Below are 19,577 nucleotides of genomic sequence, written 5' to 3' on the forward strand. Positions count from 1 at the left end.
TTATGCAGTTTCATCCAGGTGTATAAGATGTGAAGGTTTTCATCATTTAAGTCAATGTGAGAAACCACTTAGTTACATTTCATAACATTCCACTTGTTGAAAAATAACAAAATTACATTATGTAAACGTTACCATGATAATCATCCACCAATTCCTTTATTAATGGTTTGTGTTAGACCAAGTTTTCCTAGCTTCAAAACATGGAAATTCACTCCTATATTACACAAACATATAACAGAAAGATGCCACCTATGACAATTATTCATAACAATGCAAGACAAATAATTAAAATGTTAAGGAACCAAGACAATGGTGATATCAGGAAATTAATAAATAAACAACAACAAATAAGCTAAGAAAAGTTATGAATTTCAAGAAATCAAACAAAAACATCAATTAGCCAAGTTTTGAAAAATTGTAGATCAATATGGCATCCATCTCAGCCCCAAGATATAATAACACTTATGATACAACTAATAAAGAAAATAGTAATAATCTGCAAAACATCTAAAATGTTCTTTCACAACAACAAACTTAAATACATTTCATCAAGATCACTTTAACATAATTAATAACTTCATTTCTAACAATAAACATATGTTCACTCCAAATTTTTCACAAACATACATTTTACTCATACTGCATTACTACTCAAATGAAATAAAAATTAACATTAAACACCTTAAAAATAGCAGTGCCACAGTGAAGATGGAATATATATTTCAGCTATTAAAAACCTTCCTGAAAACTTAAGGTACCTAACTATATCATTTAATCTATCTCTTAATTCTAGCTATTTTCTCCCACAGTGGAAATCAGCAATCATTATGGCCTCCCCTAAATCTTCAAAAGATCTCCTAGATCCCAGCAATTATGGACTAATTACTCTACTGAATAACACATGAAAAATATTAGAAAATATTATAATTTCTAGATTATTATATCATTCAGAATTAAAAATCATATTATCAAATATATAAAATGCATCACAATGAAAGCATCAAACTACCAATACCAATCACCTCATGAAAGTAACTGAATTAATCTTCCAAGCTTTGAATTGTAAATATATAATGGTAGCAGTATTTTATCTCATTAGACAGACCTTCGATTCTGTCCACCACAATGCTTTACTCAATGATCAAAACTCAACTTGGCACCTGTTACAGACTGCTGGATAGCTAGTTTCTTATCTAACAAAGTTGCAAAAGTTAAAAGTTTTGGATTCTTTTATGTTACAAGCAAGTGTTCCTAAATGATTGGTCATAAGCCTACAACTATACATTTAATTCTTCAATAATACAATTGTTCCTCTTAGATATGGCTGACCATTCTGCCATGATAAAAACGTCATACCTGGAAGGAATCATAAAACAAAAAAATCAATAACCAGATAACAAATGACCAGGTTCAAGCTGTGCCAGTCACAAATGTCAAGACTTGAGCAAAATGGTTTATACACTGCATAGGTAATTAGATGACATAGCAAATTGGTATAATAATAGTTATGATGTTCAACAGCTCAACACAGAACTTTAAACTGCTTTGTTTGTTTTATACAAAATAATTTATTTATTGATCACATTTTTTAATAAATCATCACATCTCTATTTCATATGTGTAAAATACAAGAAACTGATATCAAGTTAATTTCATAAAAAAAAATCATCTATATTTGTTTTGCACATCTAACAGAGTCACTTTGATTGTTCATGTATCGGACAGATTTGATATCAAGAAGCATTTTGTTGTTGATTTTTAGCACATGAACATGAAGTGAGGTGTTTACATTTTAACTTTTTGTTGAGGCATTGTGAAACAAAATCTTTCTTTGTACAAAAATGTAATTCTTTTACATTAAAAATTAAAATTTGTGGCAGTAACTTGGATTTAAAAACCTTTCAAGCCTCATAGAAAATTTTGAGACTAAAAAGACAACTCAGGATGATCAGAATCTTTTGTTTCTCTTCACCTCACATGATAAAAAAATTGAAGCCAAACAAATTTTGACAGAGCCACTGGGCTTAAAGTGATTAATCTTTCAATATATGTCATATTTATATCATAAGCTGCAGATTAACTATTCACCATCTGACATCTTGAGAAACCACTCATTCTGACTGCTGATTACCTGGTGAGGGATTTTCCAGCTAGCATCTTGGATTTTTTTTTTCATGACAAAATTGCACATTACTTATCAAAACACTCATGTATCAACTGGTGTAATCAAGCACTAACTGCTACTGAAATCATTAACTTTTTTGATCACATTAAATAATCAAGGTAAGTATATTCATATTCTGATGAATATTATACAAATATGAAAATTTCCCAGCCTTCAAATTCATTTTCATTCTTTGATCAGGCATCTAATCACTCACCCACTGTGGACATCAACAAACAATAGCTGAATCATCACCAATTCAGATTGCAATACACATAAAATCAAATAAATGAACACACAATATACTTGTATATTTTCCTGAAACAAAGAAAAGTCACTACAGGGAAGTCATTATCCAACCTTCCACCTAAAAATGGTGTTTATGTGTCACATCTCTCAGGAAATCACTCATGGGAGGTCAAGTCAATATACAATCATTCCATGCATGGAAGTAAAGACAAATCTAAAAGGAATTCATTACTGAAAAGGGATTTATCCACCAGGAAGTATTGTATACCATTCCCCAAACTGACCTCAATTTACATTATGCCATTTGGAGCTCATCATGTAACTCATTAGTTGCTTCCCATAAAATTCAGACTTCTATAAACACTACAACATCATACTATAATGAATGGCATGTCACTATAAATCCTAGAAAAAAACCATGCCATTATTTTTATAGATGCTTTGAACAGAAATGGAAGAAAATTCCACAAGTCAGATTAAAGCTCTACAATACTCAAATTATTTTGCTAAATACAACAAGTTCTTAAGTGCTACCTTTAATGCTAAGTTAATATGGACAAATCCTATCAATGTTATTGTTACTAAAATGAACCACAGGCTATGTTGTTTGAGAAAAATAAAGATATTTCAAAAATAGTGTAACCCTGACAATATCTTATATACATATAACTAACATTAAATCTTTAGTAGGATATGGTAACACAATTCTTTGTAATACGTTAGACACTTTACTCAAAGAATTATAGATTTGATAAAATTCAGCTTCAAAAATGGTTTAGAGATTACCAATTTACACACCACTTACTTATCTTAGTCCACTTAGTAATATTACATCCATTAAAGATAGGATATTCAAGCTAGCTCAGAAGTTCTATAAGAAAACAGTTAATTGTACCTCACTAAGAAAATAATTTTCAGCTCTTTCCTTTAATCCATGAACATGACACACCCACATCTCCCATGAACCTAATTAAAGTCTCTGTGCATACCAATCAACAAATATTTTAGTCCCACAGTTCAGGCACTATCCAAATATATTATTTGGCATCTGGGTAGTGAAACTGGGATTTTCTTGAGATACTCCTGTTTTCATCCAACATATAAATTAGGGGTATTTGGATCTTCAGCTCTTTACTCAATTTTTGTGCTAAACACCAGAAATAAAATAAATTTAAAGTTGGTTATGTATAAACCTTCTGTATGTTTTTGCTTGATGATGCTCCACACATTTAAGTTCAAACTCTCATTACCAACCTCATTGAAAATTATTTTTAACAACATTATGCTATCTTTCACCTAGCCAGTTTTCTACTCAATGAGCCAACTTATTCCGCATACCTACACAGATAACTACTTTTACAATTAAAGTGAGTGAAATTAACACCACAACAGTGGAGAATAAATCTGGTTTATGTTAGGAAAGCAGAACCTATGTACATTTTTTTGACACAAGCACAATTTGTAATGCAGAAGGTGAGAGTAAAGAATTCTGGATAATATGATGCATGCTCCCCATTGTGTCAAAGATATTCAGAACATAAAGTCACATAAATGATGTCAGCATTATACCACAGTCAGTACGTGAAATATGTAGACATTAAAACTGATAAACTAAGTCAATATTTTAATGTTTAATTATTGCAGAATCACATATTTATTATTAACATATTCAAATTAGCAAGAAGCATTTCAGCAAATTTGATTGTGGCTTAAATTGTCTTTGATGAAATTCGTGATGCCAAGGAACCCACTTGAAGTAAAAATGTATTCTCAATACTGCTGGTATAGGTATTAAGTTAACAAAGATGATTAAATACTTTCTGCATGACACAAGGTAGCATAACAGGGTTAATACCAGATAGTGTGTTGATGTATATTAAACAGTTCATTACCTGCAAGTTTGTGACTTTTAATTTTTAAAATAAATAATGAAATTTACATTACATTAATTACATTTTATTTTCTACTAAAATATTTGAACACTAATTATTCTTATGCATAAGTTATACAAGAATATCATATGGTTTTATCAAGAGGTTATGTTCCAAACTTTATGAAGATTCTTACACTATATTTAACTGGCCATAAAAATTTTATTGCTTGTTATTTTTTTTATTCATTAAATAAATAACCAGGCCTTAAATTTGCCTCTTACCCTTAAAATAAAATCATATATTGACTTGACAAAAAAAAAAAGAGTGCAATTCATTCAATATAAGTTAATGTTTACTGTTCAAATTTGTAAATAAAAATTTGGCATAGGTATCAGCTCATTAACATTTCCCACAGAATGTTTGGAGGGAGAGTAGGAACTGCTTTTTAGTACATTATTTACATGACTAATGGATGGTTATGTACTTGAAATATTTGCTTTAATATTGAAAACTCTAAAGTCTTGCACTATACAGAAGTTATAATTTTCCTGTACTGAAAATATATTTCCAATAGGAACTTAGTTCCTATCACATAAATTGCTATTCTTGTTCAATTATTTTCTCTACATTCAAAAACAGTTTTCACATGCCACAAGCCTTGAGTTCCAACCTACCTTACAATCAACTGATTCAAATGCATTATGCATATAAATCACCATGCAACAACCCTCCACCACTAAGTGTGATACACTCTCGTAACTCCTTCTATTCAATTCTACCAAACTAGTACTTCCAAGTTTTTGGCAAAAAATGGAAGTACTAGTTTTCAGTGGGGAGAAAAGGTGGAAATTATTAAAGGAAGTAAATACCTGTCAGAAATATATATTTTACCTTCTATCATGCTCATTCCATATTATATGTTTTTAGATGTATGTTATGAAAAAAAATCACCTCTTATCTTTTACTTCTCAAGGAGAAATAAGTTAAGAGATCTAAATCTATACCTATAAGCTAATTCTTCCATTCTTTGGCTCATTCTAGTAGCCCTCCTTTGAATTAACAATTAAATATTTTTTCTTAGATAAAGGTGCCAAAACTGTAAACAGTACTGAAGGTTATACTTTCTATAGAGATTTAATTCCCTCTTTTAATTAGAAATCAAAGTATATATAAGAACATCCTAAAATTATTTAGTTTTACTACTGACAACAAAGCTTAAGCAACTTATTACCACTGTGCCAAAATCCTTTTCTTCAGTTAAACTCTTGAGTTGATCACCACCTATATTAAATGCTATCCAAATAATGATAACCCAAATGTATTACTTTGTCAGCTATTTCTCTGACAAAGTCAAATGATCCAAGTAATTTTGATGAGCAGCCACATTTAGTGAAAAGTTTTTATTTCATCAATGTTCTACCTAACATTTTTTTCAAGTGGTAAACATCCTACTGAACATAAATTCAGTCTTAACACATTAAACAATTGATATAATTCAAAATACATTCTTATGTACTTTCACACATGAACCACATTATCAATACTAAGAAAAAAGAGAAAAATTAAGGTATGGCCAGAATACAAACACAGTGAAGAAAAAATTAATTTAAAATCAAAAACAAAATGAGTAAGGTAAATATCCAAATAAATATCACAGACTACCTATTAATTAAAAAAACTTAATTCTACATTAAATTACGATCACTAAAGGTCTATTAAAGTTTATACCAAATGTTTAGACTTATTTGAGAATTGGTCATGAATCTATGGAACGTATTATTAATTTCTTTTTTCTTAAATATTTTGTCTATTTCATCTTATTTCCTCTATTTCTTGACTAAAACTGATAACATCTTTCCAATTTATTTATCTGTTAACTAACATCATTAACAAATGAGATACATGATAAAAGTTGTACATTATTACATTCTTGTTACCTTCTGTTGTATTATTTCAACGTGCTCTTCTGTTTATGGTCTTTTTTTTTCAGCTGCAGTGTATGGTGGTCTAACTATTCCTTGATAAATCTTATACAGCTAAATACTGGGAGTAAAAATACTTTCTCTAGTCATTAGTGATTTTTTTTTTAATGTTCCTAATCAGAAGTTCTTCACACAACTATGCCATATGGGAAATTCTCAGAAAGAATTTATCACTTAAATTTTCTTTAATTTTTACAGTACTCTGTATATGTATGTGCTTGCTGGAGCAGTTAGTTTATTGTACATTTAATTTGTAAAACTATATTTAGTTGAAACATGTACAATATTGTCTTTCTTCTACCTTACCTAATCTGTCTTCTTTTTCCAAAACAACAAAGGTCAACTGTGGATGCCTCATGATCAACTCTCTGGCTGTTGCCATACCAACAATTCCTCCACCCACAATAACAACATCATATTGTGGTTCGATAGCCCTTACAAGATAAAGTGCATTCATCTTTAATTTAGAGAGAACTGTTAATTGCAATCTAATAACAAACATTTTTTTTACAATAGAGAATTTTACAAAGTACATCAATTCAAACTAAATCTATAGCTGGAAGATGATACAGGTCAAATTATTTGTAGATTTGACTTTAAAAGTAATACTTTTATTCACATTTATTGTATTATAAAAAACAGACTATGCACCAGTTAAGCTTTCCTTTTTCTATCAGAATAATTTGTCCTATGAAATTAGTTGTCATCAGCATTAGTGGAGGTTATAAAGTTTGAAAATGGCTTGAACTGGTAATGAATAAAACTTTATTACAACTTTAACAAATGTCCAATGTTTCGGCAGTTTTTTTCATCAGGTATGCAGATAGGTATTTATATAATACAGAACATGGAGGTCACATGCAAAAAGATTGCTTAACAACTTAGTAAAAAACTATTACCAAAAGTAATTAGGCACTCAGGATGTTGGTTTAGAGTGGAGCTGTTTTGTTCAATTGTTTTTCAGATTTTTCGTTTGTTAATATTTAGTTCTTTGTTATAAATTGAAATTTTAATAGCTTATGAGGTTAATCAATGATTTCATGAAAAACATATATGTACATACATTTATTTTTTTACTTCTCTCGAAGGTGGGTGTGAAAGGATACACTTGAATTTTAAGGACCAAACAATCGCTTGTGTTATTTTATTATTTGAAATGTTGATGATAGTAGTCTTGTATAGTGTATTAGTTATTATTAGTGCGTAATCAGGTCTTTCTTAACTTTTTACATAAAACAAGTTTAATTTACGGTCTAGTCCTACCGATTTAAAATTTTAGTACGGGATACTGTACAATTTTCGTAAATATGTTTGCCTAAAATAAATTTATGAATAAAATACAAGTGTAATGATATTTTCACAGCGCAGGTAAACATACGTTAATGGAATTACATAAACCGCTGGATATTACCATGGATTTGCTAAGCTACACGAAACTTGTCAAAATTTAAGTGGCTGTATCAAGTATGAAAATATATTAAAATTCTAATAACCTTGTTCCTGAGTTTTGAGAAAAATCTCGAAACAAATTTAATTTTTTCGTCAGATTCCGACGTTTAATAGAATTTGTTCTGAGTATGCTGCTCCATATACGATTGCATAACATTGTTTCTTTTAAAATATTCACATATAGTACCAACACACCTCCAAACTTCAAATACTTTCAAAAACACTATTACTCGCTTCACTACAGTAACAAGCAAAAAAAAAAACGAACAAAACAGAAGCACATGATTTAAATACAGAAATGGTGGCACACGTTACGTCAGCAGGAAAACGCAGTTAAAAAAGGAGACTGAAAAAGAGAACTGGAGAAAATATAACTTGTATTTTATTTTATTTTATTTTATTTCATTACATTACATTTTTGTATGCTATCGCAGCATTAATTACTATTGGTATAAAGTATCATGGCCTAATTAGCTGTACATCACGGTCCAGCTTGTTTTTTAACAGTATGGCATTTCAAGATGGAAAAGAAAATTTTCAACTCAGATTATATGAAGTCATATTAATTGATTGTTTGCAATTAAGCACAAAGCTGCACAGAAATGCTGCTGTGTTACTGGGGGGGGGGGGGCAAGTAATCATATAGTAAAAGTAAATTATTGCATTAATTAGTTAGAAAACCAATTAAGGATAGCGCTATTTTCGATTTCAAATTAGCCACTAAAGATATAAAGATAGTGCCACATTTAGGAGCCAGCGATCACTGTATAATTAATATACTGTTTTATTATATATTAAGTTCTAGGTTAATAATAATGTTGCGTCATTGTTATTTCATTGCTAAGATTTTTTATTATCTGGTGAAAATAATTCTATGTCCAGTCCACTTAACTGTCATGCCACAAATTAGTTTACTTCCTCTCTAAAGTCGCTACAAACCAGAGCACTCGTACACTTTCATAACTTGTAGTAGGAATATGTTAAAAATTACGTTCAAACCTCTCTAACATTGGTATCATATGCATTATTTTCACATGGAGCTCAGTTAATACGTACATTGCACTTTTTCGAAGATACAATACGAATTTTGATAAAATATTCTCATGCAAATCCAACCTGCAGAAACTATTCCCTCGCCACTCTTGAAACTAATGCTATTCCACTGACTAGATTCAATATAACCTCAACTTTTAGAGATTAACTCGACAAATGCAACAACTAATACAATATAAATACTTAATAAAAGAGAATGATTGATTAAGTTATTTATTTTGAAATAACTCTATCTATCTCCTTGACTAACTTTCAATTGTGCTAAAACGAACCATTTGGGTACAATCTGAAACATCTATTCATTATTTACAATTCAGTTTAGAACAAACAAGAACATTTTAAGATCAACCTCAAATTTTCTAAGAAAGAAAAAGGGAAAAGCTTTTCAAGTCTTCTGCACGTTTCACTAAGATCTCTTCTTTATTTTGTATTCCAAAAACTTTGCTCTAGATGCTTCTTTCTGGTTAACACTCTAAAGCTGCTCAATTAGGTAGTAAAGAATACTTTGATAGTTGTTATGGATCTCAGCTAAAAGGTTACTTAAAGTTGTGAAAATTAGTCCTTTTTTTAAGTGGACAGGAAGGCATGTGACTTGTCGTTCACTATTTCACCAATTCACATTGAAATTATTTTGAAGTGAGCCTGCTATGCCTTCCATAATACCTTCCCATCATAGTCCATTGGTTTTTCCATAAACTGATGTTGAACTGGTCAGATAAGTTATAGTACTGAGCTTGATAGTGTCATGACTGAAGTAATCTAGAAGGTTCTTCAGTAACAGTTGATATAATAGAATTGATAAAAGGTGTAAACTAAATAAGTTCTTTGTTTCCATATGTAGTGGCAGATGACCTTTTTGGTTGTAATTGTTGATAAAATACAGAAAGAAATGTGACTGATTTAATCTTTACATTTTACAACTTCTTTTACAGATTTTTTTATTTTGTCACAATGCTCTTTTTCACTTCATTTCACCCAAGTCTCTTTGTACTTTGCTTTCGTCTTTTCAATATTCTTTGTCTTTCAGGTTTTGATCTTTTTGATGTTCTCTTGTACTTCTTAATCTTTTCTTTACAGCATTTCCATAATTCTTCAGTCTTATTGTTGTAATCTTTCTTCAGATATCTCTTCAATCAGATTTTATTTTGTATTAATCATTTAAATAGTGCATTATTTTCCCTTTTAACCCTTTTTATAAGTTTCTGTGTCACTCTTTCTGATCGTCTTTTAATTTTCTATCCTTTTTTTGCTAATTTTCTGCCTTTGTCTTGTTCTTCTTACCATTGTTTTATCATATCCAGAATGTTTCTTATATTACTCTGGGCCCTTGTGGTCATCTCGAAAGTTAAATAAACATTGAAATTTAGTTAAAGTTCTTTTTTATTTTCATCAAAGAATTACTCCATATCTGGTCTCGCTGTTGTGGTGTTCTTATTTCTTTGGCAGATTATTTTACTATTAGTTTATCTCGGTAAATAATTCAGCATCCAGACCATGTAACTATTACAATTAGTTTATTCACTTCTTTAACCAGGTGGGTTAAAGCGTTCAACTTGTAATCTGAGGGTCGCGGGTTCGAATCCCCGTCACACTAAACATGCTCGCCCTTTCAGCCGTGGAGAGGCGTTATGAAGTGACGGTCAATCCCACTATTCGTTGGTAAAAGAGTAGACCAAGAGTTGGCGGTGTGTGGTGATGACTAGCTGCCTTCCCTCTAGTCTTACACTACTAAATTAGGGACGGCTAGCGCAGAGATCCCTCGTGTAGCTTTGCGCGAAATTAAAAAAAAAAACAAAAAACACTTCTTTAACATCTGTACAAGTTCAAACATTTGTAAATTTTCATAAATTGTTTTGGACCTACTTTACACATTACGTTCAAACCTCTATGATTACCAATATCAGTGCAAATTCAACTCACTTGTACAAAGTAACTCAATAAGTGCAGTAGCTAACACAGATCCAAATAATTTAAGATAGCAAAATGACTGATTCTACTGTCCAGAACAATTTTATATATCTCCTTAACTATATTTCAAGTTCCTCTAATATTGAAAATTATCCTGTATATATGATCTAGCTTTGAATGAGGTCACTGAAAAATATGTGATATCAACTTAAATCTTTCTAGGCATTGTAGGAATATCTTAATATCATGTACCATTTAGCAAATATTATATTACAGTACTAAAAACGTCGCATGCAATGATATCTAAGATACAAATTACATAACAGTAAACTTAAATGTTATGAGAATAGAACTATATAAAGTGAATCGTCACATATTACTGAATGAGAATGTTCAGTTTCTGAAGTGGGATTATGTCAGATATAATAGACTGTTTAGTGTAGGTAATATTATTGATTAATGGTATAAGTACTATAATAATCTTCAGAAAACCTAACTAGCTAAGACCAGAAGCAGAGAGAGAGTAAAAAATAAAGTCACAAGATAGAGAAGTTCGAGGTGAGAAAAGTTAGAAAACGCAAAGTTAACTAGCATAGGAGTGAAAGATTGATATGTTAGATTGAGATTAATGGTTTGAAATAGATAAGTAGAATGATATGTATTGTTAAAAGATATTCTAAGCTAACTGAACTTACCTGTGTGAAATTTGACGAAAAACAGAGATTATTCGAAAACACGAAAAATCAAACGATTATTGAAAGTATAGGATACAACTGTGGTAACTCATGCTGAAGCGTAAGTGAATTATATACGAATAGTAGTGTGATAAAAACAGAGAAAAATAGTTCAGGTTGTCAACTGAATTTTAAAGCATTGATTCGACCTAAATGGGGTTTTGACAAAAAAAAAAAAAAAAGAACTGTGTGGTGTTTAAGATATTGTTATGATCTCCGTAATGTAAAGAATTGTGTGTATATGTTCTACGTCTTTCTAATACATAAGTGTGTGCTGTTCGTTTATTGCTAAATTTGTCACCAATAAGTCACAGACACTTACTGTAGAAGAATCCTTAGCTCAGCACACCCATATACGTACATTATGTATATATATATATATATATATATATTTAATGATTAGTTTCTGACAGGTTAATTTAAGATAAAACTATAAATGGAAGTATACTCAGATTGTGAAGAAAATATACAAATGTTACATTTGAACCTGAAATGGCTTACAAAGAAAATCAAATGAAGATAAAGGTAAAGCTTTATAAATTAAGATATTTCAAAAATATTTGCTAAGATAGAGATTTACACTTCTTTTTTTGCTTTAAATTTTATTCCCCCAGACATAATTATTGATATAATTTCTGTATTCTGGTTGAAAATAATCATGTATAATTATGGACGTTTTTTATGCATACAACATATGCAGTCATAATTCAGTTAGTAGGAGATATAAATGCAATACGAGAATAGCTGTTAGAAGTTCAATTTCATCACTGCATAATCTTTTCTTGTTAAACTGATTTCTCTAAAAGCTTTTAAGTATATTTGTATTTGATATACAATGCTACTTTAATATAAATATAGCTCAAGTGTTCAATTTAGTTACTTTTAGCAGAAATATTTCATTGCAAGTTTTTTTTTAATATAACTGTGATAATTATACATGTGTAGTTCAATTGTTGTGTATTGGCACTTGTATTATTATATCATAGTACTATATCTTTCTAAGTTTTTCGAGTGTTATTAAACGGTAATATTTTGTAGGGTGTGGAAAGTTTGAGGCCACTGTTGATGTATTTTTAAACATACGTTCAAACTGTAGTTCAAATTAAATTAGTGAGAAATATAATCACATAGATCTAGAATGTGTGCTTGTGAGTTTAGCTATAAAGACCGTATATCATCGATTTCCAAGTAAAAGTATCACATATTATAGATTATCACAGAGTACAGAAGAACAATTTATCTTGTCAAAATGTGTTCTAAAATAACTCAACCAGCCTTTGCAGACTTTAATTAAAAAGAGAAAATTATTTAAAGCTCTGGATACAACTATGACAAACAACATTGTCATGAACATGACTTGTTTAAACATCTTATTTTAAAACAAGTGGACTGGGTGCTGTTTATTTATTGTTGACATGCATTGCCACCAACTCAAAAACAACTAATGTAAACAATACGACCATATCATATGCGCTCACAAAATATTTTCAGAGAGGTGAAGGCAAAACATGTATGTAGGGATTCAGCTTTTACAGCACAAGTCAACAGATTAAAATAATGTATATTGTTACATGCGCTTAAATGCAAACATTTCCAAATTCCATAAAAATTATTAAAAATTTCTAGTTTAACTACACTATTATGTTTACGTCACAATATGTGCATTTTTTGTGAAACACAAAGAGGTAAATACATTCTCTTGCCCCTTTCTGCGTGTGTTCATGTGCTCTATACAACCTGACATTAGTAAGCCAGCCAAGAATTACGAGGGTAAATGGTGGTACAATAGATACAAACAAATAGGCCTGCATATGCACAGCTGTAGTGGTGGTGTAAATATTGTATAGATCATAACTTCACTACATAATCATGTCAATTGACACTGATAAGTGAATAGAGAGAGGTGAGTGGCGTGGGCTGTAAGATCACAATCTGTGAGTTTGGTAAACAAGACCTAGAGAGAGATTCATAGGTAGAGAAAAAAGGAAGAAAAAGTGGAAGAAGAAAAGGAGAGAGAGAAAAACTAGATGTAGGGAGAAAATAATAACAGGTGGGTGTTCTTCTCCACTCTAAAACCTAGAAGAATTGGGAATCTGTCATCCAGTCCATAATAGGATGAGGGTACACAGCCTTACACTGTCTTGTCCAGTTACAACCAACATCATATTCACTGGGAACTGACATTCAGCAGATGGCAGAAAGAGGGACTGCTATTTGGGGGTTGTATCTCCAGTCCAAAACCTGGAGCATTGGGAATGTATCATCCATTTCACTGTAGATGAAAAGTGACATTCAAACAGATAAGAGCTTATGCAAATGGTCTGGCTCCAACCAACATCTTGTCCCTGGGAACTGACATCCAGTAAATTGTAGAAATGATGGTATCTCAGCTGGTGGGGCAGACTGCAGTATATGGTGGAGTGTTATACCTGACACCTACCTACATCTGTTATACGTAAGTATGGTAGGAAGAACATCATGCTATCTATACCCGCAGAATCTCATTGCCTTACACTCATATGAGTGGCATTGTACATACTCTGAAGGGCAGGCCTCCATGTTCTACCACCCTGGTGGCTAGAAACTGGTTAGTGGCACGAACTCCCATACTCCACTAAAAGAAGGAGAAGAAAATGCATTAGAGACTCCAGAGGACAACAGCACCATATATAGTGCAATTGGTGACCACAGTACCCTGTTTTGAAAAGTAAAGTAAAGAGATCACATCAATAAAGTCAATCAATCAATATCTGGTGGTGTCTGGAATTGTACTTCAGGTCTGCATTAAGAAGAGCCTCAGTGACAGAGAGGAGCAATAATCCCTGTCTGTCTTACTCATGTTAATCCATGATTGTACAGTTTGGTACATATATATTTGTGAAGTAAGAAACAGTAAGGGATTCTATAAGTAGTCCTGCCAAAAACACAATCTCAGTGGTGTGTGTAAAATGACCTTGTGACATGTTGTTATATTGTATTTCGTTGCCCAGAACATACATTGACAGAGTCGATTAACAAACACTTGGTGGCATGTGTAGTTGTATGAGTTTGTGGTAGGAATATCCTCAATGTCCCAGTCATCTAGCATGGTATATGATCACAAGTTGTACATTGTACAGTGCACATTTACACTAAGTGGCACCACTAATTACAGAGCATGATCTAAATATGCAATAAAGGCCTCTGCAAAGGCAAAGAAAATAAAATAAACAGCAATAGCACTGATGAAGGCCCCCATGGGAAAATATAAATGCACAGCCAGGAGCATTGCAAGGTGATGGATCTGATGGTAAAAAAATATTAAACAGCAACATTCACGTATCAACAAGAGCAGAAACACTGACTCAAAAACAATGGGATGTAGAGAACATGCTGGCAAAAGATTCATTGGAGGATAGGGAAAAATGGAGGGCAACATAGAGGTACTAATCTGTAAGGGAAGGATGGGAAAACAGAAGCAATTAAGCATCATGTATAAGGCTGGCAACTGGAAATTTCAAGCAAAGCTGTTAAACTGAAGAGTGGCAAATAATACCACCCTGTAGTCCACAGCAGAGAAAACTGAAATGCTACATTTAAAAATCGAAGGCAAAAAGGATGATATGTGAGGAACTTCAGAATAGGAAGGACCATAATCTTGTAGGAAAGAGCAAAGATAGCACATGTACTACTCATACAGCTAAACCATTACAGAGGAAGAAAGAAGAGCACAGAAAATGAAGGAAACTACATCCAAATATCCAGACCTTCAGGCAAGGGACCAGACAAAGCAACATGTGAAGGCAGAGTCCAGGTGCAGACAGATATTTTACATTGAACTGTGACTGATGAAGGAGTGTCAGAGACAAAGGATAAAAAATGGTGACACAAAAACCAGTGCAGCAGTGGAAATCACGTACGATATATGGAAAGGACATGTGGGAGGAGAAAAATAGGGGGATATGCATAAAAGTACCAACACAACTGAAAGCAAAGTTGAGGTTGAGGAATAGGAGACCCAAAAATTGTGTAAATGGTGTATTGAGAAGAGTAGCAAAAACATCTAAATATGGGACACCTCACAGAACATACAAATTATGAAGCCTGTAGAAAATGAAAGAAAGCCCAATGCACAGCAACAGTTCCAAGACTGATATGAGGGGAGAAACTGGAAGAAGATCATTGCCAAAACAACTTCCTATGTGTCAAAATACACTCCCAAACTTGAAAAAGAAGTATCCATGACACAATCTAACAATGACTGAAGAAGGTTGAAACGTTCGCTCTTCTATGTAAAATATTTTCTCAACCCAAACGAGCCGTTTTTGCATATAAATTTCTCAACAAGTGGGTTTTCTCGACATCACTGATTATTATTTCATCACGGCGATTGTACGAGAAGTGTAAGTCTTTGTGTTTTTCTCAGTGTATTTGTACTTACCTGTTACCATTATGTCTGAACTAGCATACCGTACACCACTATTAACAGTACACGCTCACATGATCGTTAAGAAACTAAGAAATTTAAACCAACGAATTATCAATAGAAGAAATGACATCTATTTTATTCAACAATGTAGAAAGAAACAACTAACACCTGATTTTGTAAATGTAAAACTTTCAAAAAATTTTAATAAATACACAAACATTATTCAAAATTTACAGAAAATACTACTTAAAGCCATGTTGAACACGAAATACAAAGAACTACATGACTTACAAAAACAAAAAATGAACCTAGACCATCAACTGGCATGCTGCATTAATCCAGAGATTTACGGACTTATACAACGAAACATAAACCAAATCAATACTAAGAACGACAGAGACAAAAAGATCTGCCACAACAAAAAACTAGAAAAACTAAGATGCAAACAACAGAAAAGACATCAACATGACAAACCGTTGACTAACCTCATAATTAACAGATCCGACTGACAATTAAACACAGACGAGACACATTTACTTAACAAAGGACTCAACTTCGCAATAGCACCTAGGTACATTCCAACCATAGAAATCAAAACATGTTTAGAAGATCTAGCCAGGAGACTTGTGATACTTTCTACAGAAAACAAAATCAAAGAAACAACCAACAGAAAGAAGACAACTTAGTTAATTTTATTGACATCCCTAAACCAAACTTCCCAGGTAAAATTACAAATTTATATTTTCCAGAAACACCTAAAAACAACATCTTAAACGATTTTTTCAAAGAATTTTCTCACAAAACCATCAACATAATTTCACAAAACAGAAACTAAAAAACAACCTTACAAAAAGAGACATTAATTCCATTAAAAATCTAAAACAAGACAAAAACATAAAAATTCTAAAAGCAGATAAAGGTAACGCTATAGTCATAATGAACACGAATGAATACATCCAAAAAATGAAGAACATCCTATCAGACACGAACAAATTTAAACCAATACATACAAATCCAACAAAGACACACAAGACACAACTGAACAAATTACTACTACAGATGAAAAAAGCCAACACAATTTCACAAACACTTTATTCCTACCTACGTAAAACCGACTCACCCACACCACAAATACACGGCATTCCCAAACCTCATAAACCAGATTGTCCATTACGACCAATAATGTCCACATATGAATCGTTTAATTACAATCTTGGAAAATGCATAGCATGGGCATTCTCCAAATATGTAACATCAGCCAGCTCATTTATCAAAGACTCTTTTAATTTCAAGTCTAATCTAAATCAACTTAATCATAAAGCCTTAATGGCCAGTTTCGATGTTATATCCCTCTTTACAGAAGTTCCAACTACTGAAGCCTGCAAGATAGCCTTATAACTCTATATCCGAGACCCTAACCCAACTACAGACATTCCCGGTAACCAATTAGCAACCCTCATAGAATTCACCACGATAAAGACAAACTTCATGTTCAACAACCAAAATTATATACAAATAAATGGCCTAAGCATGGGCAACCCAGTATCACCAGTTCTAGCCAATATTTTTATGACACAAGTTGAAACACAAGCAATTAACACAGCATTACATCCACCACTATACTGGTACAGATATGTAGATGACACGGTTGCGGGATTCAAATCTACAGAACACATACTTAATTTTTTCAATCACATTAACTCTATACATTAACTTCACATGTGAACAGGAAGAAAGCAATCAAATATCATTTCTTAACCTCAAAATTACAAAAACAGACACACAATTCAAAACAGAAATCCACCGAAAAATCACCCATACTGTACTATACATTCCTTGGGACTCAGCACATGAAACAAAACAAAAACTCAACATACTAAGAAACCAAATAAACACAGCCATAAAACTATGCTCACCAGATAAAATTAACAATGAATTAGACAAAATAAAACAATACTTCATCAACATCAATAAGTTTCCTCCACAAACCATAGAAAACATTATACGCACACACCTAGACAGAAAGCAAAATCAACCAACAAAAGTAAATATATCTCACGAATCAAAAAATCACGAAACCATATACTGCTGTATACCATATATTCCTGACATCAGCAAACAAATAACCAACATTTGGCAAAAACTAGTAACAAAATATGGCATTCCAGTTAATACCAAATTTATTCAAAAACCAGGCACAAAACTGAGGTCTATACTATCTAAAAACTACACTGACAAACACCACACCAACATTATTTATAAAATACAATGTGATAACTGCCACGACTTCTATATTGGAGAAACAAGTAGAAAAATGGAAACCAGATTCAAAGAACATAAAAAGTCACCTTCACACGTTTTCAAGCACTGCAAGTCAAATAAACACAACATAACCATAGAAAACACTCAAATACTAAATAAAGAAACAAACATAAACAAAGGCTAAATTAAAAAAGCCTTACTTATACACCAACTTAAGCCCAAAATAAACCAATACAAAGGAACACCTTTGTATCTTTATTAAAATATAATAAATAATAATAAAAAATAAATAATATAAAATTGTATATACAACATCTAAGCCGGCCCTCTACATTCCGACACTCATTACACAACCCCTTTCAAACTTGTGGTCAGCTTCCGGTCAGTTACCTCTCTCTTTCTTTGTGAACCTGACGATGACCAAAAAGGTCGAAACGTTGTTCACTCCTCTACGTAAAAAATTTTCTCAACCCAACCGAGCCGTTTTTACATATATATTTCTCTACAAGTGGGTTTTCTCGACATCACTAAATATGAAAATAGTTTGAAGAACTGGCATACCTACTAATAAGTGTACAGTTTATGATCATATGCTTCTAAGAGAAACATATGAACCTAAGGAAAAGAGCACCAAAAGATATGGACGAAATGATCAAGCTGACAGAACAATATATGGAAGCTCATAGAGAAAATAGAACTGGCAAGTTTAAAAATAACCATTCATAGTCAAAATCAGGTGTGGCTGATCAGGAGCATAATGTACAAAGATGGTGCTAACAAGAAACAAGAAGACATTGGTTGTTACCGTAGATGTTTCTGCCAGATGAAACGGAATAGAGACAATATGTCAGATACACAACGAGAAGGAAGTGCTATCTCATTGACTAAACAGTGAAATGACTGATGGTGAGCTCAAGTTGTCAAATAGGTCATCAGTGCCAGTAATGACTGGAGCATTTAACAAACATTGAGAAATGCCAACAAATCACAACATGCCAATGAGTGAAGGCCATATTGGGGACAAGAAAATGAAAGTCCTATGAGACACTGGGTACAACAGTAAAAATCAGTACAGTATCCCATGATCAGATGATGGGCAAGGTACAATTGTGTGTGCTAATTGGTTGGATCGCTGACAAAGTTTCCATAAATAGCAATAAAAGTGGACACTCCATACTACTTGGGAGTCAAGGCTGTGTGTATGAAGGCACCCATCCATGAGTCAGTAACTGGAAATATATCAGACAGTACTCATTTGGAGTAAGTACACAGAAAAAACACTGATGAGGCATCTGCAGATACCATATTGCAGATATGGAAAGAAAAACAAGGAAAACATCAGATCTTGATAAGTCTCAAAAAGTGGCATCCCAAATTTAGTTCCATGGAAACTAGAAGAAGCACAAAGGAAAAACCATTCATTTCAGAAACTTTGAGACAGTTTCATGGAAAAAGTAAAGCACAACAATGAACAGAGGACCAGAAGGGAGTGCT

At 32.2% G+C, this 19,577-nt stretch overlaps 1 protein-coding gene across 2 annotated transcripts in view; it reads right to left on the minus strand.

Annotated features, from left to right (window-relative positions):
* L2HGDH (L-2-hydroxyglutarate dehydrogenase) overlaps positions 1 to 8,059 on the minus strand; it is a 55,184-nt gene extending 47,125 nt beyond the window's left edge. Inside the window, exons 1-2 of one of the 2 annotated variants that reach the window (XM_076498024.1) lie at positions 7,763 to 8,059; positions 6,576 to 6,703 (exon numbers count right to left, since the gene is read on the minus strand). In XM_076498024.1, coding sequence (XP_076354139.1) covers positions 6,576 to 6,703; positions 7,763 to 7,875 — 241 coding nt within the window. In that variant the 5' untranslated portion in view covers positions 7,876 to 8,059. The remainder of the gene's footprint in view (positions 1 to 6,575; positions 6,704 to 7,762) is intronic. The other variant, XM_076498025.1, reaches the window with a different exon arrangement.
* Between the last annotated feature and the right edge of the window lie 11,518 nt (positions 8,060 to 19,577).

Source organism: Tachypleus tridentatus, chromosome 4 (assembly GCF_004210375.1).
Source record: "Tachypleus tridentatus isolate NWPU-2018 chromosome 4, ASM421037v1, whole genome shotgun sequence".
Taxonomy (NCBI): domain Eukaryota; kingdom Metazoa; phylum Arthropoda; class Merostomata; order Xiphosura; family Limulidae; genus Tachypleus; species Tachypleus tridentatus.